Source organism: Nothobranchius furzeri, chromosome 18, assembly GCF_043380555.1.
Source record: "Nothobranchius furzeri strain GRZ-AD chromosome 18, NfurGRZ-RIMD1, whole genome shotgun sequence".
NCBI classification, from domain to species: Eukaryota; Metazoa; Chordata; class Actinopteri; order Cyprinodontiformes; family Nothobranchiidae; genus Nothobranchius; species Nothobranchius furzeri.
In genome coordinates this window covers 12770201-12787700 of record NC_091758.1, presented here as the reverse complement: position 1 = coordinate 12787700, position 17500 = coordinate 12770201, and the positions used below count along the sequence as shown (strand labels likewise).

At 45.7% G+C, this 17500-nt stretch overlaps 1 protein-coding gene across 1 annotated transcript in view; it reads right to left on the bottom strand.

Moving 5' to 3' along the window:
- LOC107391550 (cytosolic phospholipase A2 gamma) overlaps positions 1–17500 on the bottom strand; it is a 25388-nt gene that overhangs the window by 3321 nt on the left and 4567 nt on the right. Inside the window, exons 3-12 of the mRNA XM_054742203.2 lie at positions 16663–16805; positions 14204–14390; positions 13971–14076; positions 13747–13887; positions 2793–2858; positions 2571–2711; positions 2288–2434; positions 2043–2126; positions 1118–1272; positions 385–556 (exon numbers count right to left, since the gene is read on the bottom strand). Coding sequence (XP_054598178.2) covers positions 385–556; positions 1118–1272; positions 2043–2126; positions 2288–2434; positions 2571–2711; positions 2793–2858; positions 13747–13887; positions 13971–14076; positions 14204–14390; positions 16663–16805 — 1342 coding nt within the window. The remainder of the gene's footprint in view (positions 1–384; positions 557–1117; positions 1273–2042; positions 2127–2287; positions 2435–2570; positions 2712–2792; positions 2859–13746; positions 13888–13970; positions 14077–14203; positions 14391–16662; positions 16806–17500) is intronic.

Below are 17500 nucleotides of genomic sequence, written 5' to 3'. Positions count from 1 at the left end.
ATTCCCCCACGACGATGTCATTCACGGGGCTTCGTTGTCTCACAACAAGAAACAGAGCTGCATAATCCCTGGTGAAAGCGTGGCCCTTTAATGCTTCTAGGGGGCGCTGTTGAAACATAAGGTCACGCCCACAGAAATGTGCATAAATATGTGTCGGGTTGGATAAATACGTTAAATTTGGAGCAGGTCAGATGGCAGATGTGGAAACAAGAGGCAAACGTGTGATTTCAGCATGATGTCAGACGTCACACACGACTGACTCTTGTGCAACATTTGGTGGGTTTTTTAAAATGTTGGCCTCCAAAAAGCCAATTTTATTCAGGAAAAGAAGCATAATGGTAAACATCTGAAGGGCCATGATCATGATTGATGGTGTGTTCACACCTTTGCAGTTCCTCCTGTTGAAGAGCGGCATATACACAATCGTCGGCTCCTTCCCTTTTCCTTCAAAGACGTAGAAGTCCTTTGGAAAGTCTCTGTCCTTCAAGATCGTCTCATCTATCTCTGGGAAAGGCTTCATCACCTCATCTGCGTAGTCTCTGGCGAGTGTTAGAGTCTGTTCATGAGGCAGAGGTCTAAGTTTTAGTGAGTTTAACAAAAGAAATGTCATCAAATATATTAAACTCTGATTAGGTTTCACTGTTTCAATTTTAAAAGATGTATGGAGAGAAATAAGACTCAAAAGATGTGTTTGTGTGTGCGTGCGTGTTCGTGCGTATGTGTTTATGTTTATTTATTTAGCAGACGCTTTTATCCAAAGCGACTTACAATTTATAACCTATAGGGCATGTTGTGATCTGTGGGGGAAACCGGAGTACGCGGAGGAAACCCACGCATGCATGGGGAGAACACACAACTCCACGCAGAAAGGCCGCAGCCGAGTTTCAAACCTGCAACCTTCGTGCTGCGAGGCAACAGTGCTAACCACTGCGCCACCATGCAGTGTGCGCGCGCGTGAATGTGTTTAACTCACCAAACACATACACCTCTTTAGTTACACACACACACACACACACACACACACACACACACACACACACACACACACACACACACACACACACACACGCACATCTTTTGAGTCTTATTTCTCTCCATACGATGCCCCTGCCACTACCTCAAACATGTTTCCAGCACTGTACTCCTGTGCAATGATGAGGTCTATGTCTCTCTTGTCTCCCAAGAATGAAGGATAGGCCACATTAATCAGCATCCCAGCATCTATCAGGTGGAAGATCTCTGCAGAATGGAGGCAAGCTGGAACCGAGGAATCTGTGCACAACAACAAACACAACATCAAATTTCTGAAGACATTTTTAGCTTAAGAAGCTTTTATTGGTGGTTTGACTTCAAGCATCGTTTAGGAGCTTCCTGCTGTATCGTGCTCTTTATGTGATCTTTGAAGGTCTTTAAGAATGAGGCAATGGTGGCATAACTAGAGGGTTGCAGGTTCGTGTTTCGCTCTGTCTGTTGCAGTCGTTGAGTCCATGGTCTGAATAAAACGGCCGTGCCTGCTGGCGGCGGTCGGAGGGACTGTAGGTGCCCGTGCTCAGCAGCCTCACCTCTGTTAGTGCGCCCCAGGGCAGCTATGGCTACGATGAATCTCATCACATTTTTCATGCTTCTTAACAATGCTTTAACATAGTATAGCTATAAATTTATTTTGGAGATTACAGTAAAAAATATGTTTCTCTCATATTTGTCTTAAAACCTCCAGGACAACCTACCAGAGTCTAAAAAAGATAAACACCATTTGACGTCACGGACAACATAAGACCTCTGGACCTAGAAAACGGTGCTTTGTTGTTTTCTCTGGCATTGTGGGTTTCCGGTTTCAGCAGAAACGTCTGAGGGAAGATACCGAGGGGAGGGGTGAGTGTTCCGTGACCATGTTTGCATTCAAAACCTAGCTTGTTCTGTAGATTAGCTATAACAGCTTGAGACCTGGATGAGCCAAGGGGCAACATTTACTGAAGGATTCAGTTTTTTCTGTTACCCTGGAGTAGCCTGGCTGAGTGGAGGTTAACCGCCGGCCGTCTCACCTTGGTATTGATAGAGGAAGTTGCTGGTTGTTCCCCACTCCCATTTCATCACCAGAGGAAGGATTTGCTGAGTGAGAAAACTAGCTGGAGAAAAAAAAAATCTTCCAAATTACTGCCAAGTCCAGCTGGCAGACACCCAACAAGTCTTGGCATTAAGTTCATCTCATGTCCTGTTTGAGTGTCCGCTACTGGCAGTAGACACGAATGTAAAAGGGCCCGAGTACTGCTCCGCAGGGTTCCCTTACCGTGTGATTTGAATGTTGTGTTCTCCAGATTTTGGCTCCAGTTCTGGGCTACCTCCAGCAGCTCCAGGTTCCACTGCTGAAACAAGCTTCTTCTCTCCTCTTGGCTTTTAGAGTTCAGCAGCTCAGACTGATCACAGCTTACTTTGGCTGGAAAAAAGCGTTGGTAGCCATATCATTTGCTGCATGATTATAAAGCAGCAGACCAAATGATGAACCACTGTTGACACTAATTTGTGCAACATGTGCTGTTTTTCTTCAGCAGCAGATTAATGTGCTCTACTACCTTCTAGATCTTGTTGCAGCTGATCTAAGTCCGTCAGAGCTGCTGGATCCTTAACGATGCTCCTGATCAGAAATATCAGGTTACTGAGGGCATTGTACACATGTAGGTATGTCTCAGCAGCACCATCTATGAGTCCAGGGACTGAAACAAAAACACAAAGTTAGAGTGTAGAACAGATTCCCATCATCCACAGAGCCGATTTCCATCTTAACCAGAGATTACCGTTGAGCCAGGGAGGAATGAAGCCTTTGATGATGTCTTCATGAGCCAGGGCACAGCCTAAGACACCTGCACAGTAGAGCAACTCATCAGGACACATGAGCAGGGAGGGGTCCTCTGATTCAGGGCATTTCACTGGAGAACGTTTATAATCATCTGCATTTTGTTCAGTTTCAGCACTTTGTGTTTTTCCTCGACTCGAGTCCTCAGGAGAGAAAACATTTTAGACATATTTAGAAAATGACTTTCTTTTTACATTTTGCATTTTGAAGCTCAATAGAAAACATAATTTTTTTCTTTTTACATGAATGACAAAACATTTTTCATAAAGCTTTCTTCTCCTAAAAACTCCCCCACCATCTCCACTTCCTCTCTCACGATGGAGGTGGTTAACGTTATCCTGCTTCGTCTAAATTCAACAGCAATCTCTTCTGCTTGGTTCACACTGAAGATGAGATGATAGTTTCCACTCCGCTCGACAAAGCGGTCCACCACGTCCCCTGACAACCTGAGGTGGACAGCATAAACAGGAAGGGAGAGAGTACCGTGCCCTGTGGTGCTCCACCTGGTCAGCTAGTGCGCAAACCTTCAGCCTAAAAACTGGTGTTTGTTAATCAGGTAGTCAATAATCCAGGAGATCTGTGTGTTAGGGTTAGAACATCCTCTCTAAAGCAGGTTCTAATCCCGCTCTGACATGAGATTTAGATGAAACGTTTATGAAAGAAAAAATACTGTTTCTTTATTTTAAATGGGAAAAAAAACTCAAAAATTCAAGCTCTTCTCAAGTCTCAAAGTCATGTCATGTACACACACACAGAGAGAGATAGAGAGAGAGAGAGAGAGAGAGAGAGAGAGAGAGAGAGAGAGAGAGAGAGAGAGAGAGAGAGAGAGAACATAGATATGCCTCGTATACATTGTAAATACCTTTAGGGTTAATTTGATGACGACAACACAGATGCTGTATAAGAAGGGCCAAAGCTGCCTCCCCCTCCTGAGGAGGCTGAGGTCCTTCAGAGTTAATACCAGCTGCTAAAATCCTTTTATCACTCTGTTGTTGGCTCTGTTATCCACTCTGCTGTGGTCTGTTGGGGTGCAGGCAGCTCTGACCGAGACAGGAAGAGACTGAACACGCTAGTCAACAAAGCTAGCTTGGTTCTGAGCTGCCCACTGGACACAGCTGAGGAGACACCCACTGTGTTCCACTGTGGAGACCATGGACAGCTCCTTCAGCGGCAGACTGACATCCCGGATGTAAAACAGAACACTACCGTACGTCATTCATCCCCTCTGCAGTAAGAGTGTAGACCTTCTCAGTCTAACTGGTACTGGCATCATCCTGGTCACAATAACACCAGTGCAATACTCAGTATGTGTTCAATACTCCTGCAATACCAGATTTATATACCATACCATACCATACCATATTTATTTATAAAGCACCATTTCAAAATAGCATGGCAGCTAACCAAAGTGCTGTACATAAAAAAAGCCAAATGTTTGACCAAGAAACACGATAAGAACAGGCAAAATACATAAGAACAAAGCATAAATAGTCGGAGATAAAAATTCCTACTAAAAACAATAAAATAGGAGAACAGTTAACAGCACTATAAAAAAAAATAATGCGACGGCCGACGAATGATAAAAGCATTTGAAATGGCACAAATAAAACAAAATAAAATACCAGATGGTGCGAGGTGCCAAAAGTGAGCAACTGAATCATAAAAACAGAATTAAAAAATCAAATCCGGTGCTAGATTGTCATGAATAGTGTCACGGAGGGAAGGCAATGCTAAAGAAGTGCGTTTTCAGGGCCGACTTGAAATTGCTAACAGAGGGAGGCAGACGCACACGGAGGGGCAGAGAGTTCCAGAGTTTTGGGGCTGCATAAGAGAAGGCACACTCCCCTCGTGATTCGTACCAAACCTTCAGAACAACAAGCAGCAGATGATCTGCTGACCGAAGGGCACGGGTGGGAACATACGGGGTCAGCAGGTCCATCAGATAGGATGGGGATGGGCAGTACAAAGCCTTGTAAACTTCATTTCAATTCAATTTTATTTATATAGCGCCAAATCACGACAAGAGTCGTCTCAAGGCACTTCACATAATAAACATTCCAATTCAGGTCAGTTCATTAAGCCAATCAGAAATAATGTTTCCTATATAAGGAACCCAGCAAGTTGCATCAAGTCACTGACTAGTGTCAGTGACTTTACAGAATCAGAATCAGAATGAATTTTATTGCCAGCGCTCAGATCAGATCAGAGCATAGGAACTTGACTCCATAGTACAACCTGACCAAGGTTACACACACACATATAGACAGGACAGATACAGGCAGACCGCGGGAGCAGCCATGACGGCGCTCCTTTGTAGATGAATGAGGGAATACATGAGGAAAGTTCAGGGGAGGGAGAAAAAAGGCATTAACAGGGTTACACCAGCAGGGTGTAGCACTCTAATGCAAACCCCCCCCGACATGTAAGCACAGACGTCACAGTTCACAACACGAGACCCGGTAGGTGGGTGTGTGTCTGTGTGTGTGTGGGGGGGGGGGATCCTGGTTTCCTCAGCGTTGGCTCCTGTGGTGCTCAACCAGCTGGCTCCGCAGGTGGGAGGGAGGTCATGGGGAAGCACAGAGAGCAGTGAGTCCTTTAGCTCAACGACCTCGGTAGAGACCACAATGTGAAGGCGGGGGGGGGGGGGGTAGAGTTTCACAGCATTTGTCTGCATTCCTTCCATCGTGGGGTTTTTTGCACGCAACTCCAAGGCTGCTTATGGCGTCAGATTCGATAACAGAACTTTGTTTGGGTCAGGCAGAGATAATTTTTCCTCTCTGCCTTAAAGTCTGTATTGATCATTCAAGTCCTCCAGTGAAGCCAATTAGGTGATAAAACATCTCCACACCCTCCGGTGACCCTTTCCGAGATGTTATCAATCCTGCGCGCTAACACCGGTAACGCAGCTAAGACATTGTCCAGCTTGCGATTCACCTCGAGCAACGTCCCAGTCTGTGAGGTATCCACACGGACGGTGCCGTCCATGGTTGCGGGTCGCCCTCCAATCGCTCCCATCATCCCAATTTTACGGAAAGCCAGATATCCTCCCACTCCAATCAGAAGAAATCCGCAATCAGCAATCCTCATACTAAGCAAGCATAAAGCAACAGTGGAGAGGAAAACTCCCTTTTAACAGGAAGAAACCTCCAGAGAATCCTGGCTCAGTATAAGCAGCCATCCTCCACGACTCACTGGGGATGGAGAAGACAGACAGAAGACACACGCACACACACACACACACACACACACACACACACACACACACACACACACACACACACACACACACACACACACAACACACACACACCAAGTAATGTGTCTATAGTTATATTGTGATTTCTTCGTAAATATTCTATTTGGCAAGAGATAAACTTTATTGTATTTATCCTTATGGATCTATAATTAAACGGATAAACTAGCAGTAGCACATCCAACGTCAAGGAAAGCAAAAAGTTATTATAAGGAGAGAACTTAAACATATAACAAGACCTTGAAGTTAATCCTAAATTTGACTGGGAGCCAGTGTAAATCTGCGAGGATGGGTGTGATGTGCATGCGTCTGTCGGTGTTGGTTAAAAATCTGGCCGCGGCATTTTGAACCTTCTGCAGTTTGCTTAGGGCTGAAGCATTAATCCCAATCAGGACAGAATTTGCGTAATCCAGACGTGAAATAATAAAAGCATGAATGACTGACTCAAGATCCGGGCGTTTGAGGATTGACTTAAGACGAGTGATGCGGCGGAGTTGGAAAAGCAGGACTTGACAGTAGCATTGACTTGTGAAGACATTGAAAGGTCAGAGTCCAGTTTCACACCTAGGCTAGTGGTACATGATTTGAGACTGAGTGGGAGAGTTGAGACATCTAAAGCACCATTCATGTTAGTGGGGCTAAAAAGTATGGCATCTGATTTGTTGTCATTTAACCGTAGGCAGTTTTGAGAAAGCCAGGATCTGACCTGGGAGAGGCATTCTGACATTATAGAAAAGGAGTGCTGTTGGTTGATTTGAAGGGAGATCTGGCAATCATCTGCATAAAAGTGGTAGTTAACCCCGAGACTTACTAAAATCTTACCAAGTGGTAGCATGTAAATTGAAAAGAGAGGACCCAGGATGGAGCCCTGCGGTACTCCCCATGGAAGTGGGACATTGGGAGAAGAGCAGTCTCCAACATGAACACTAAAACAACAACCATTAAGGTATGACTTAAACCATTCGAGGGCAGTACCTGTCACACCCCCCCAAAATTCAAGTCTGTGAAGTAGGATGGTGTTGTCTACAGTGTCGAATGCTGCGGTCAGGTCGAGTAAGAGTAACAGCACATGGGAGCCAGAGTCAGTTAGAATCAGGATGTCATTGAGTACCCTAATGTGTGCAGATTCTGTACTGTAATTACGTCTAAAGCCTGACTGGAATGGGTCAAGAAGCCCATTGTCATCTAGGTGAGAAGTAAGCTGCGTGAGAGCCAGTTTGTCAATTACTTTTGAGATGAATGGAAGTTTTGAGATTGGGCGATAACTGGCACAGTCAGACTGGTCAAGGCCTGGTTTATTTAATAGCGGCTGAACAACTGCATTTTTAAAACCAGCTGGAAACACACCAGAGGAGAAGCTGGAATTGACAATGTCCAAAACAGCAGGGGGCACCGCTGGAAGGACATCACGCAGCAGTCTTGGAGGAAGGCTGTCTTCTGGAGAGCCTGAGGGCTTCATAGTCAAGATTAGATCAACCAGGGAAGAGTGTGTCACATGAGCAAAGCAAGAGAATGAGGGTGGACAGTGAGGTTCCACACAGGTAACCCAGCCTGAGTAAGAGAAACTGGTTCTAATTTCCTGGATTTTATGCAGGAAAAAGTTTTGAAACTCATTGCAAAGAGCCCCTGTAGAGGGAGAAGATTTGGGAGATCCTCTAAGGGATAGTACAGAGGTGAGGACACTGTACAGTTTCTTCTGGTCATTTTTATGCCTAGTGATTATATTTGCAAAATATCTGTTTCTAGCTGTGCGGACAGCTTTCTGATAGCAGGTCAAAGAATCCTTGAATAATTGGTAGGAGATTTGCAGCTTATCCTTCCGCCACCGGCGTTCGCAGACCCTACATTGGCGTCTTAGGGCACGAGTCTCCTCATTGAGCCAAGGGTCTGCCACAGTTTTTTTATGCCTGGATTTTAGAGGAGCGACTGCATTTAAAACAGTTGAGCAGGTAGAGTTGAAAGAGGTCAGCAGCTCCTCAACTCCTACACAGGTGGAATCAGGTTGGGAAGCGGATAAAGTCGCAGCTAGGCTAGATGCTAATAGATTGGTGGTGGAGGGGGAAATTATTCTTGTAAGGTGTTGATTATGTTGCCTAGTAGATGGAGGCGTCAAGCCACAGATATTAAAAATAATAGGACAATGATCAGAGATACATGCAGAGTAAACAATCAGTTCAGAGATACAGATCCCAAATGACAAAACCAAGTCTAAAATGTGCGATCCTGAATGGGTGGGCGACTGGACCTGTTGCTGGAGACCAAAACAATCTAAAATGTCTAAAAAGCCACCAACACGAGGTTTGTCAGGCCATTAAACATGTATATTAAAATCACCAAGAATAATCCCACGGTCATATTTTGGAAGAAAGTCTGTTAAAAGATCAGAAAATTCCGATAGAAAGTTTGAATTGTACTTAGGTGGGCGATAGCAGAGAATAAACAGCAGTGGAGAACTAACCAGTATAGTAAGTTTTTTAGGATGGAAAGAGGATCTGAACATGGTGAGTAAATCACCACCACGACCAGTGAGCCTGGGCTCGTTCAGAACCTGACAGTCTGAAGAACAGAGCTCTGACAGAGCAGCTGACTCGCCAGGAAGAACCCAGGTCTCGTTCATGCAGAATAATGTCACCTCATGCTGGAAAAAATAATCCCTTAAAATGAGGGTTTTATTCCCAGTTGACCGGGCGTTTAGGAGAGCTATCCTGAAGATTGGTGGAAGACCCGAATCAGCTGACCGGGGTGACTGGGCCACTTGGGCCACCATAGGATAGCAAAGGTTAGCTTGGTTGACGGCCCGGTGGATCCACGGGTTGGTGTTTGAGGCATTCCGGTGGCCGGATTCCCCAGAGAATCTTCGACAGAGTGATGGAATGCAGAAGGTCCGATGATCTCCATGTATCAACTCTGGTGACAGGTGAGGTTTACATCCCATGCACGAACGGCCGAAGGAGGCTCTGAGCCGCACTTTGGAACCCCCGCGTTTGCCACGTCTGCGGCGTTTCCTTGGTAGCCACGCCGAGCAGGGAGAGCGAAGCAGCAGAGCTGGGACCACCGTAAACAGCGGGGTGAAGGACCGTCTTAGATCCGAACAGCGGTGATAGGCAAATCCAAGTTTATGGCGAAGTTCAAGAAGGGTGAGGCGATCATAACAAAATTTGAGCAACTATCCACCAAAGAGCAACGCAGAAAAATAAAAAGCAAAAACAACAATCGGGAGAGCAGATGGCAGGCCGTGGACGGCGCCATCTTTAAACTTCCACCTTCCAAAGTTATATAGTTGTCTGTGTCCCTTACAGTATGCTGCATAGTTCTAGAACCCAAGTTCTCATTTTTTATTTGTGGTTTTTAGGGGTTGAAGGTTACGATACTAGCTTACTGTCACGTTGAGGGTGTGGATGACGGTGGACCATGTGCGGTGGAGCAGATCAGGAGGCAGGAATGCAGGCACGGATGAAAATACAATGGTTTTAATGGCAGAGCGGGAACGACAGAACAAAACAACGCTGACAAAAAACAATGATCCGACAAAGACTCAAACAAGACGAGAGGTATAAACACTCAGGGAAACAATCAGGAACACATGGGCGGATTAACACGGGGCAGGTGAGAACAATAAAGACTAATCAGGCAGGGGAGAGACACAGTCAGGGAGGCAGGAGCAGATTGTGACAGTACCCCCCCTTAAGGGGCGGATACCAGACGCCCACAAAAGCCACATAACACTGGAGGCTCGGGACACTTGTACTTGGGAACCAGAACACTTGAGACATCAACTCGGGAAACAGGAACACTCAAACTCGGGACACTCAAACTCTGGAACAGGAGCGCTCGACTCGGGAACTGGAACACTCGGAACAGGAATACTAGGAACAGGAACACTCAGACTTGGGAACAGGAACGTTCGGACTTGGAACAGGAACGCTCAGACTTGGAACAGGAACTGGAACACTCGGACTTGGAACAGGAACACTCGGACTTGGAACAGGAACACTCGGACTCGGAACAGGAACTGGAACACTCGGACTCGGAACAGGAACTAGAACACTCGGACTCGGAACAGGAACTGGAACACTCTGACTCGGAACAGGAACTGGAACACTCGGAACAGGAACTGGAACACTCGGAACAGGAACTGGAACACTCAGACTCGGAACAGGAACTGGAACACTCGGACTTGGAACAGGAACTGGAACACTCTGACTCGGAACAGGAACTGGAACAATCGGAACAGGAACTGGAACACTCAGACTCGGAACAGGAACTGGAACACTCGGACTTGGAACAGGAACTGGAACACTCGGAACAGGAACTGGAACACTCAGACTCGGAACAGGAACTGGAACACTCGGACTTGGAACAGGAACTGGAACACTCTGACTCGGAACAGGAACTGGAACACTCGGAACAGGAACTGGAACACTCAGACTCGGAACAGGAACTGGAACACTCGTACTTGGAACAGGAACTGGAACACTTGGAAACTGGAACACTCAGAAACTGGAACACTCGGAAACTGGAACAGGAGACTGCAGCAGCAGGCGTGGAACCCTGAAGAGGCTGCAGCAGCAGGCATGGGACCCTGAAGAGGCTGCAGCAGCAGGCGTGGGACCCTGAAGAGATTGCAGTATCAGGTGTAGGACCCTGAAGAGACTGCAACGGCGGGACTCTGAAGAGGCTGCAGCATGGAGGACCTGCAGGCGTAGGCCCCGCAGGCGTGGACCAGGAAGTTGCTGAACTGCAGGAGCAACGCGAGGAAACCCAGCTCGGCGGCAGGTACTCGACAAACGGTCTGAGCAGGTGCACATCACGATACGCTGGGTCACAGGCAGAGGCTTGGGTGCAAGGAAGCAGAAGAAGGAGTGGGGAGACCAGCCCTACCACCCCGTAGAATGATGGCGTGCGTAGGGGGTTTTACTCCACCAAAACCCCAGAATCCGCGGCTTCCATTGGGAAAAAACAGGACGGGGCCGAAAGCAGGAGAGGAGAATGGGTTCGACCACCCCGGGAACAAATAGGATGCGCCAAAACCCCTCGAGTCGGAATCTCCCTCCGCTAAATGGAGAAAAAGCAAAAAAAAAGTAATCCTCCAGGCAGATGTTTAGAGCTCACCACAGGTCCAGGTTGGTCGGATCATTCTGTCACGTTGAGGGTGTGGATGACGGCGGACCATGTGTGGTAGAGCAGATCAGGAGGCAGGAATGCAGGCATGGATGAAATAAAAGTAGTTTTAATGGCAGAGCGGGAACGACAGAACAAAACAACGCTGACAACAAACAATGATCCGACAAAGACTCAAACAAGACGGGAGGTATAAATACTCAGGGAAGCAATCAGGAACACATGGGCAGATTAACACGGGTCAGGTGAGAACAATAAAGACTAATCAGGCAGGGGAGAGTCACAGTCAGGGAGGCAGGAGCAGATTGTGACACATACTGTCTATATGCATGTACATGTACCTTTGTTATTACTTTTCTTCAAATTATTCTCTAAGTGTTGGTGCTACTGTAACAAGTGACTACCCCACTGTGGGATCAAAAAAGTCTATTCTATTCTATTCTATTCTATTCTTGGTATGAAGTGACCACGCAGTTTACTAAAGTAGCGATGGAGTGATTAGATGAGCGCAGGTAATTAATATTTCGTAAGTGGTAAACTCATAATTTTGTTAGTGAACTTTAAATGTGCCGTTGTCTCTACTGTGGCTACGGCTTCATGCACTACTTATGATTTTACATCCACTCATATAACAGAAACATCTGGATGTCACGATGGCCATCATGTGGCTCTGGTGTAAATAAAAATGACCTTTACCTCATGAACCACTTGCCAGCATGGCCACACGGCAGGAGTGTGTGTGTGTGTGTGTGTGTGTGTGTGTGTGTGTGTGTGTGTGTGTGTGTGTGTGTGTGCGTGCGTGCGTGTGTGTGTGTGTGTGTGTGTTAGGGCTGTAGCGAAGCTTCGATGACGTCGACGGCTCGATTCTAAAAATTCGTCAACGTCAGATCCGGTAGTCGACGCACCGCGCCCACTTGTTGCATCCCCAGGAGTTTGTAAATAGAGGAGGAATCTGCCTGTTTTTCCTCTAGTTCGCCCTCTTCTCCGCCTTCACTAACATCTCAGCCAAATACCGAAGACCCGGAACAAAGTCCATCCGCTACTTGGTTCCTTTCCTGTTTTGCCCGCCTTCGTTTCCCGGCAACGGACAACAACTTCCGGGGTCAAATGCGCTGCTCCGTCTCTATCGCAGATGTAGAACATCACCGGGAGCGTTTCTCCCTTCATAAAGGAGCTTCTTTCAGACATTAGGAGAGCTGTTTTGGTGGTAGCAGTCTCTCCTCCGAGCTGGTCTGTTTGCTGCTGGGTGTTTTTGGTTTATTTAAACTTGGCAACTTAACGTTGGTAAAGTTACTGTTAGCATTTTCGCTAACAGCTTCTTGCATTTGGATAAGCTGTTACGTTTTGGTTTAGAGTTCATCTTTTTTCAATCCAATCCAATCCAATTTTATTTATAAAGCGCATTCACAAGGCATTACAACCAAACAAGGCGCTGTACACTAGAAATGTTGGTTAATTAAACAAGCGATATTTAAACATGTTGAACACATATAAAAAATAATAATTTGTGGTACAAATTAATAAATGTCTAAATGTAATAAAATCTCCCTTTTGTTACATTTAGAGTGTTTTGGGTTTTCGGTTTAGTTTAAAATATCACCTTGAGGTTGGTTTAACCGCCCAGTTTAGAGTTTGGAACTTTGGAGATTCTTATTTTGGTCCAGAACCCTGTAATCTTTGCCCAGTGGGACATCCCTAGTTATCTGTACTTTTGTTTTAATTCCCCACAGGCAGAATTAGTTTTATTACTCCCAACCTGTGGATGGAAAGATTTATGTTTTGTTGTTGTAAATAAACCCGATCATCATTTTAACTTTTAAATCCCACATTATTGTCCCTTCCTTTTTGCACACGAGCCAAACTCCCCAGGAAGAGTCGTAACACCACTCGCCTCACGCACATAAGTGACCAAGACGAAGCAGCATGGAGACACTCCGCCTCCAACCACCTCTCAGGCAGCAGCCTGCACTCCCAAGATCTACACGTCACCAGAACATAACCAACCAACACAATAAAAGCAGTGTTATACAAAATGGAAGGCCTGTAGTGTTTATTCTCTTACAGTAACAATTAATCAATTTTTTGGAGGAATTTATTAGAGATTTTTTGGTTTTTATTAACTGTGCAATAGAAAAATAATCATTAGATTAATTGTATAAATAGTCATTAGAATAGTCGACTATTCGATAAAATAATCGTCAGAATAATCGTTTTAAAAATAATCGTTTACCCCCAGCCCTAGTGTGTGTGCGTGCGTGCGTGCGTGTGCGTGTGCGTGTGTGTGTGTGTGTGTGTGTGTGTGTGTGTGTGTGTGTGTGTGTGTGTGTGTGTGTGTGTGTGTGTGTGTGTGTGTGTGTGAGTGTGCGTGTGTGTGTGTGTGTGAAATCTTGATTGTGAATGATTGTAGGACTGATGATTAACACCAACACAGAGGTTAGCCCTGAGATAAAACCTCGTCTGTCTTCCCGTGTGTTGCCTCAGCTCTTCTTGGACTTGAGTTGCTCAGCCTGCAGAGACCCACCTTGTAGCCTGACCATGTCCATCGCAGGCTTCTTCTCCAGCAGATCTCCTCTCTGGAACTTGCTGTCCAAGAGAGAAGTGTGAACAAAAAGTCCCAACTCCGTGAATCCTGCCTCATGTGGTGTCAGTTCAAACCATTTTCCTAAGACAGAAGTGAGTCCACCTTCAGCCTCCACAAGTGATGATCTCATTCAGGGGTAGATAGTGACACGCTCCAGGTCTTACCTTCCAGTGGTCCGTGTGAGAAACAGCGTTTCTCTACGGCGCAGTAGATGGGATACGGGTTGGTGGCTTCCCCGACAGCGTCATGAGAAAGATTCCTCAGATCCAACTGATGGAGGACAGGATTTGTTTCAGGTGTGTGTGTGTGTGTGTGTGTGTGTGTGTGTGTGTGTGTGTGTGTGTGTGTGTTTGTGTGTGTGTGTGTGTGTGTGTGTGTGTGTGTGTGTTTCTGGTACCTGTTTCATGAGCCCAGCAGAGGTTAAGACCCCCCAGACATCAGTGAGAGAGAAGTTCTCCTCTTGTGCCCGCTCACCCAGCCACTGCAGAGCATGGTCCAGCCCGACCTCAGGTCCCAGCAGCCTCGACACAGCTTCATCCATCTTGGAGCTCCACTGAGGGTCACTGTACAGGGAGGCCATAGACCTGGTGAAGTGGGAGTGAAGACAGATGCACGGGTCAGGAGAGTGGGGCTGCTGTAACCGAGTCATGTCACTGCTGAGAGCAGCAGAGTTGTAGCCAGGTATGAGCGATGACATCATTACTACTTCTCTGACTGGTCACAAGAGTGATGGCTAGGGCTGCAACAAACGATTATTTGGATAATCGATTAATCGGATGGGATCTCGACACGATTAATCGATTAATCGGATTACATAGGGACATTTTTAAAAACTGCTAGGGAAACGTTATTTTTCTCCTTCCTTCACTTTATTAAACACATTATTAGAAAACAGTTCAATAGCAGAAAAACAACATGCCATCACCTAAACTTTCTTATAAGGTGTATAGACAGAGACCCTAAGCTACACCTATCTGTGACCTAAAATGCTTGGTCCAAGTTAAACAGCTTAAGGGCATTTCTCATCTGTTTTGTTTGATCTCATCTGTTGACATTTATTATAACTGGGGATGTCAAACAACTAATTTTTAAATGTAATCAAACATAGGCTGTGAATTAATCAAAATTAATCACTATTTCCAAAAATGACTGAAAAATACCAAATAAAATAAAAGTAAATGAATGCCATCCTCCTTGCGATGATGCCCTGGGCAACTGCCATAAAGTCACATCAAGAAATGCTGCTGATCATTCCAATGATCCCAAATAGACTCACATTAGGCCACATGAAAGCAACTGAACCCAAAAATATATTAACCAGTATATAACTGCACTCACACACAACACGCCTGCAGCAACAGTTAGGACTCCTCCCTCCCTTTTAAAAGCGTCTTCGCTTCTGAGGACATTGTGGTTGTAAAGCCACATGCTAGTAGTCTGGCCCCGGTGTGATCAACCAGTTTCTGCAGGAATGTGACGGCGGAACCGGTTCGCAGCGGCGCAAGTCCCCCCCCCCCCCCCCCCCCCTATCTAATAGCGTCGCGCTTACAATTTTATAGACTTTTTTTAACGGGCTTAGGGCATGTCTAGCCTGTGTGATAATCCGGGGCTTGGGTGAATCACTTTTGAAAAGTTTTTAACTTACCCGGACACAGAGCTCTCTCCTTCCTCGCTGATGATTCTGACATGCTTGCGTTTAAGACGCTGCATCATCACTGCAGCACTCCCGTGCCATGCTAAGTCTGACCTACAAACGTTGCATGTCTTCGCCTGATTTAACTGAAAATGCTCCCAAACTTCAGAAGTTTTTACTTTTTTGGGGTCTCGCTGCTTCTGCCATGTTCCTCTTACAAACACCTGCCGGCTCTCCACCGGTCTGCGCACAACGGCGGGCGGGAGGGGAGGGGGCTTTTGGAAGAGTTGCGCAACACAACGAATCGATGACGCAATTCGTTGCCAACGCTTTTAGTAATCGATTTTCATCGAATTTATCGATTCGTTGTTGCAGCCCTAGTGATGGCCACCACTTGTTTCTACTAATGTGTTGTGCTGTTGCCTCGTTAGCTTCGTTTCCACTTCCATAACTTCGGGGTTGATTTACAGGAACCTCCCGTTGTGGCTCCTCTTGACCGGGCCGGCCGAACGGCTGTTTTCAGGAGCCTTTTGAGTACCTGCTCAGGGGTACTCGGAACGGCCCGGTGGAGTAGCTGAACCTTTGGTTGACTCACGCTGATTGGTTCTAACTCAGTTGGAAATGACATCAGCAGACGTCGTCCAAAACAAGCAGCATCAGTAAAGTTAGGCGAGTTGCTTCTGTAAAAAAACAACACTTCTTCTGGTCACTGAACGCCACATTTAGATCACACAGCTGCTCAGGTCCTCTGAATTGATGAAATGATGATAAACTTCGACAGAATAAATGCTTTTAATGTTATCGCTAATGATACTGTGTGTTTCAGTGACATCACTCAGCGCCAAAGCAGTCTCGATGTGCAAAGTTCTGAAAGACCTGAATTTGAATGGAGAGACAACAGCTGAGAGGACTGGGACATCCCATCTCCTGGTCAAGTTTCACCCTGGAGTTCTGGTGATGGAAACACAGCTACTCTGTCCTGGTTCTGGTTGCTAAAGTCCTTCTGAGGTCATTGCCCTACTCTGATGTGTTTTTATCGTTCTCAGTTGTAGTACGTGGTCTTTAGACTGGTGTGCACATGTCCCTGCCTCTGTGGATGGTAACGTGGGTGCAGCTCGTAGTTTTGTCTTTACATCAGATATGAAACCGTTTTGTTCTTGTGAGTTATTTCTGCTGCCCTCATCTCATGACCCTGACCTGTGTGAAGCTGTAAATATGGTTACCATGTCGACCCAGAAACGCCTCCTATGTAGAGCAAAGTATCCAGCAGATGGTCCTCTTTCATCTGATGAAGGGTGCCCACCAGGCCCACGGCTGCCCTCTGACCCCCACCAGATGCCAACAGAGCAACGTGAGGAACCGAATCCTGGATGGTGCAGAACATTTTCACTTTAATATCAGGCAGTTTCTGTCCTGGAAGGACAACATCCAGCAGTAGCGATACCGACATACGCAAAACCATGGAAGAGGAAAACAACTGTAGCTGCCGTCAAAGGCAACTCTCGCATTTAAGTTCATTTTATTGGATTTAATGTTGAAACAATTAGTAGTTGAAAGATTGAGAAATAATATTTCAATAGTAATTCATGTTCTGTTCGTTAGATTTATATGTTTAAATGTGTATTTGTGTTAACTGTGCAATTAGATGGGAACCTTTTCTATAGTTCCATCCGTTGTTGCTAAGGGGGCATTTTTCTTGGCACACTCAGCAAGCAATTAAGAGACGAGCCACGAGGTTGCACGTCTGCAGTAAGCTAAATAAAAGAGTGCCTTTTTTGGACTACCTCACGGCGTAAGGATTAAAGTTTATTCCCTTTGAGTGAGGCCAATGAGGTAAATGTTTTCTTTTGTTTATTATCGTTGTACATGTAAATTATGTAAATGTGCGTGATATTCTAATGCAGTTACCGCAGTGTGAAGTGTAACGTATGTTTTATTGATCGATTTGTTGACATGTTCGTCATATAATGCTTAAGGACTTTATTAAGAATATTCATTTAAGTTTGTTTTTCTTTTTAGTTCTGACGGCTGTGGTTGGACATCATTACATGTTAAGACATG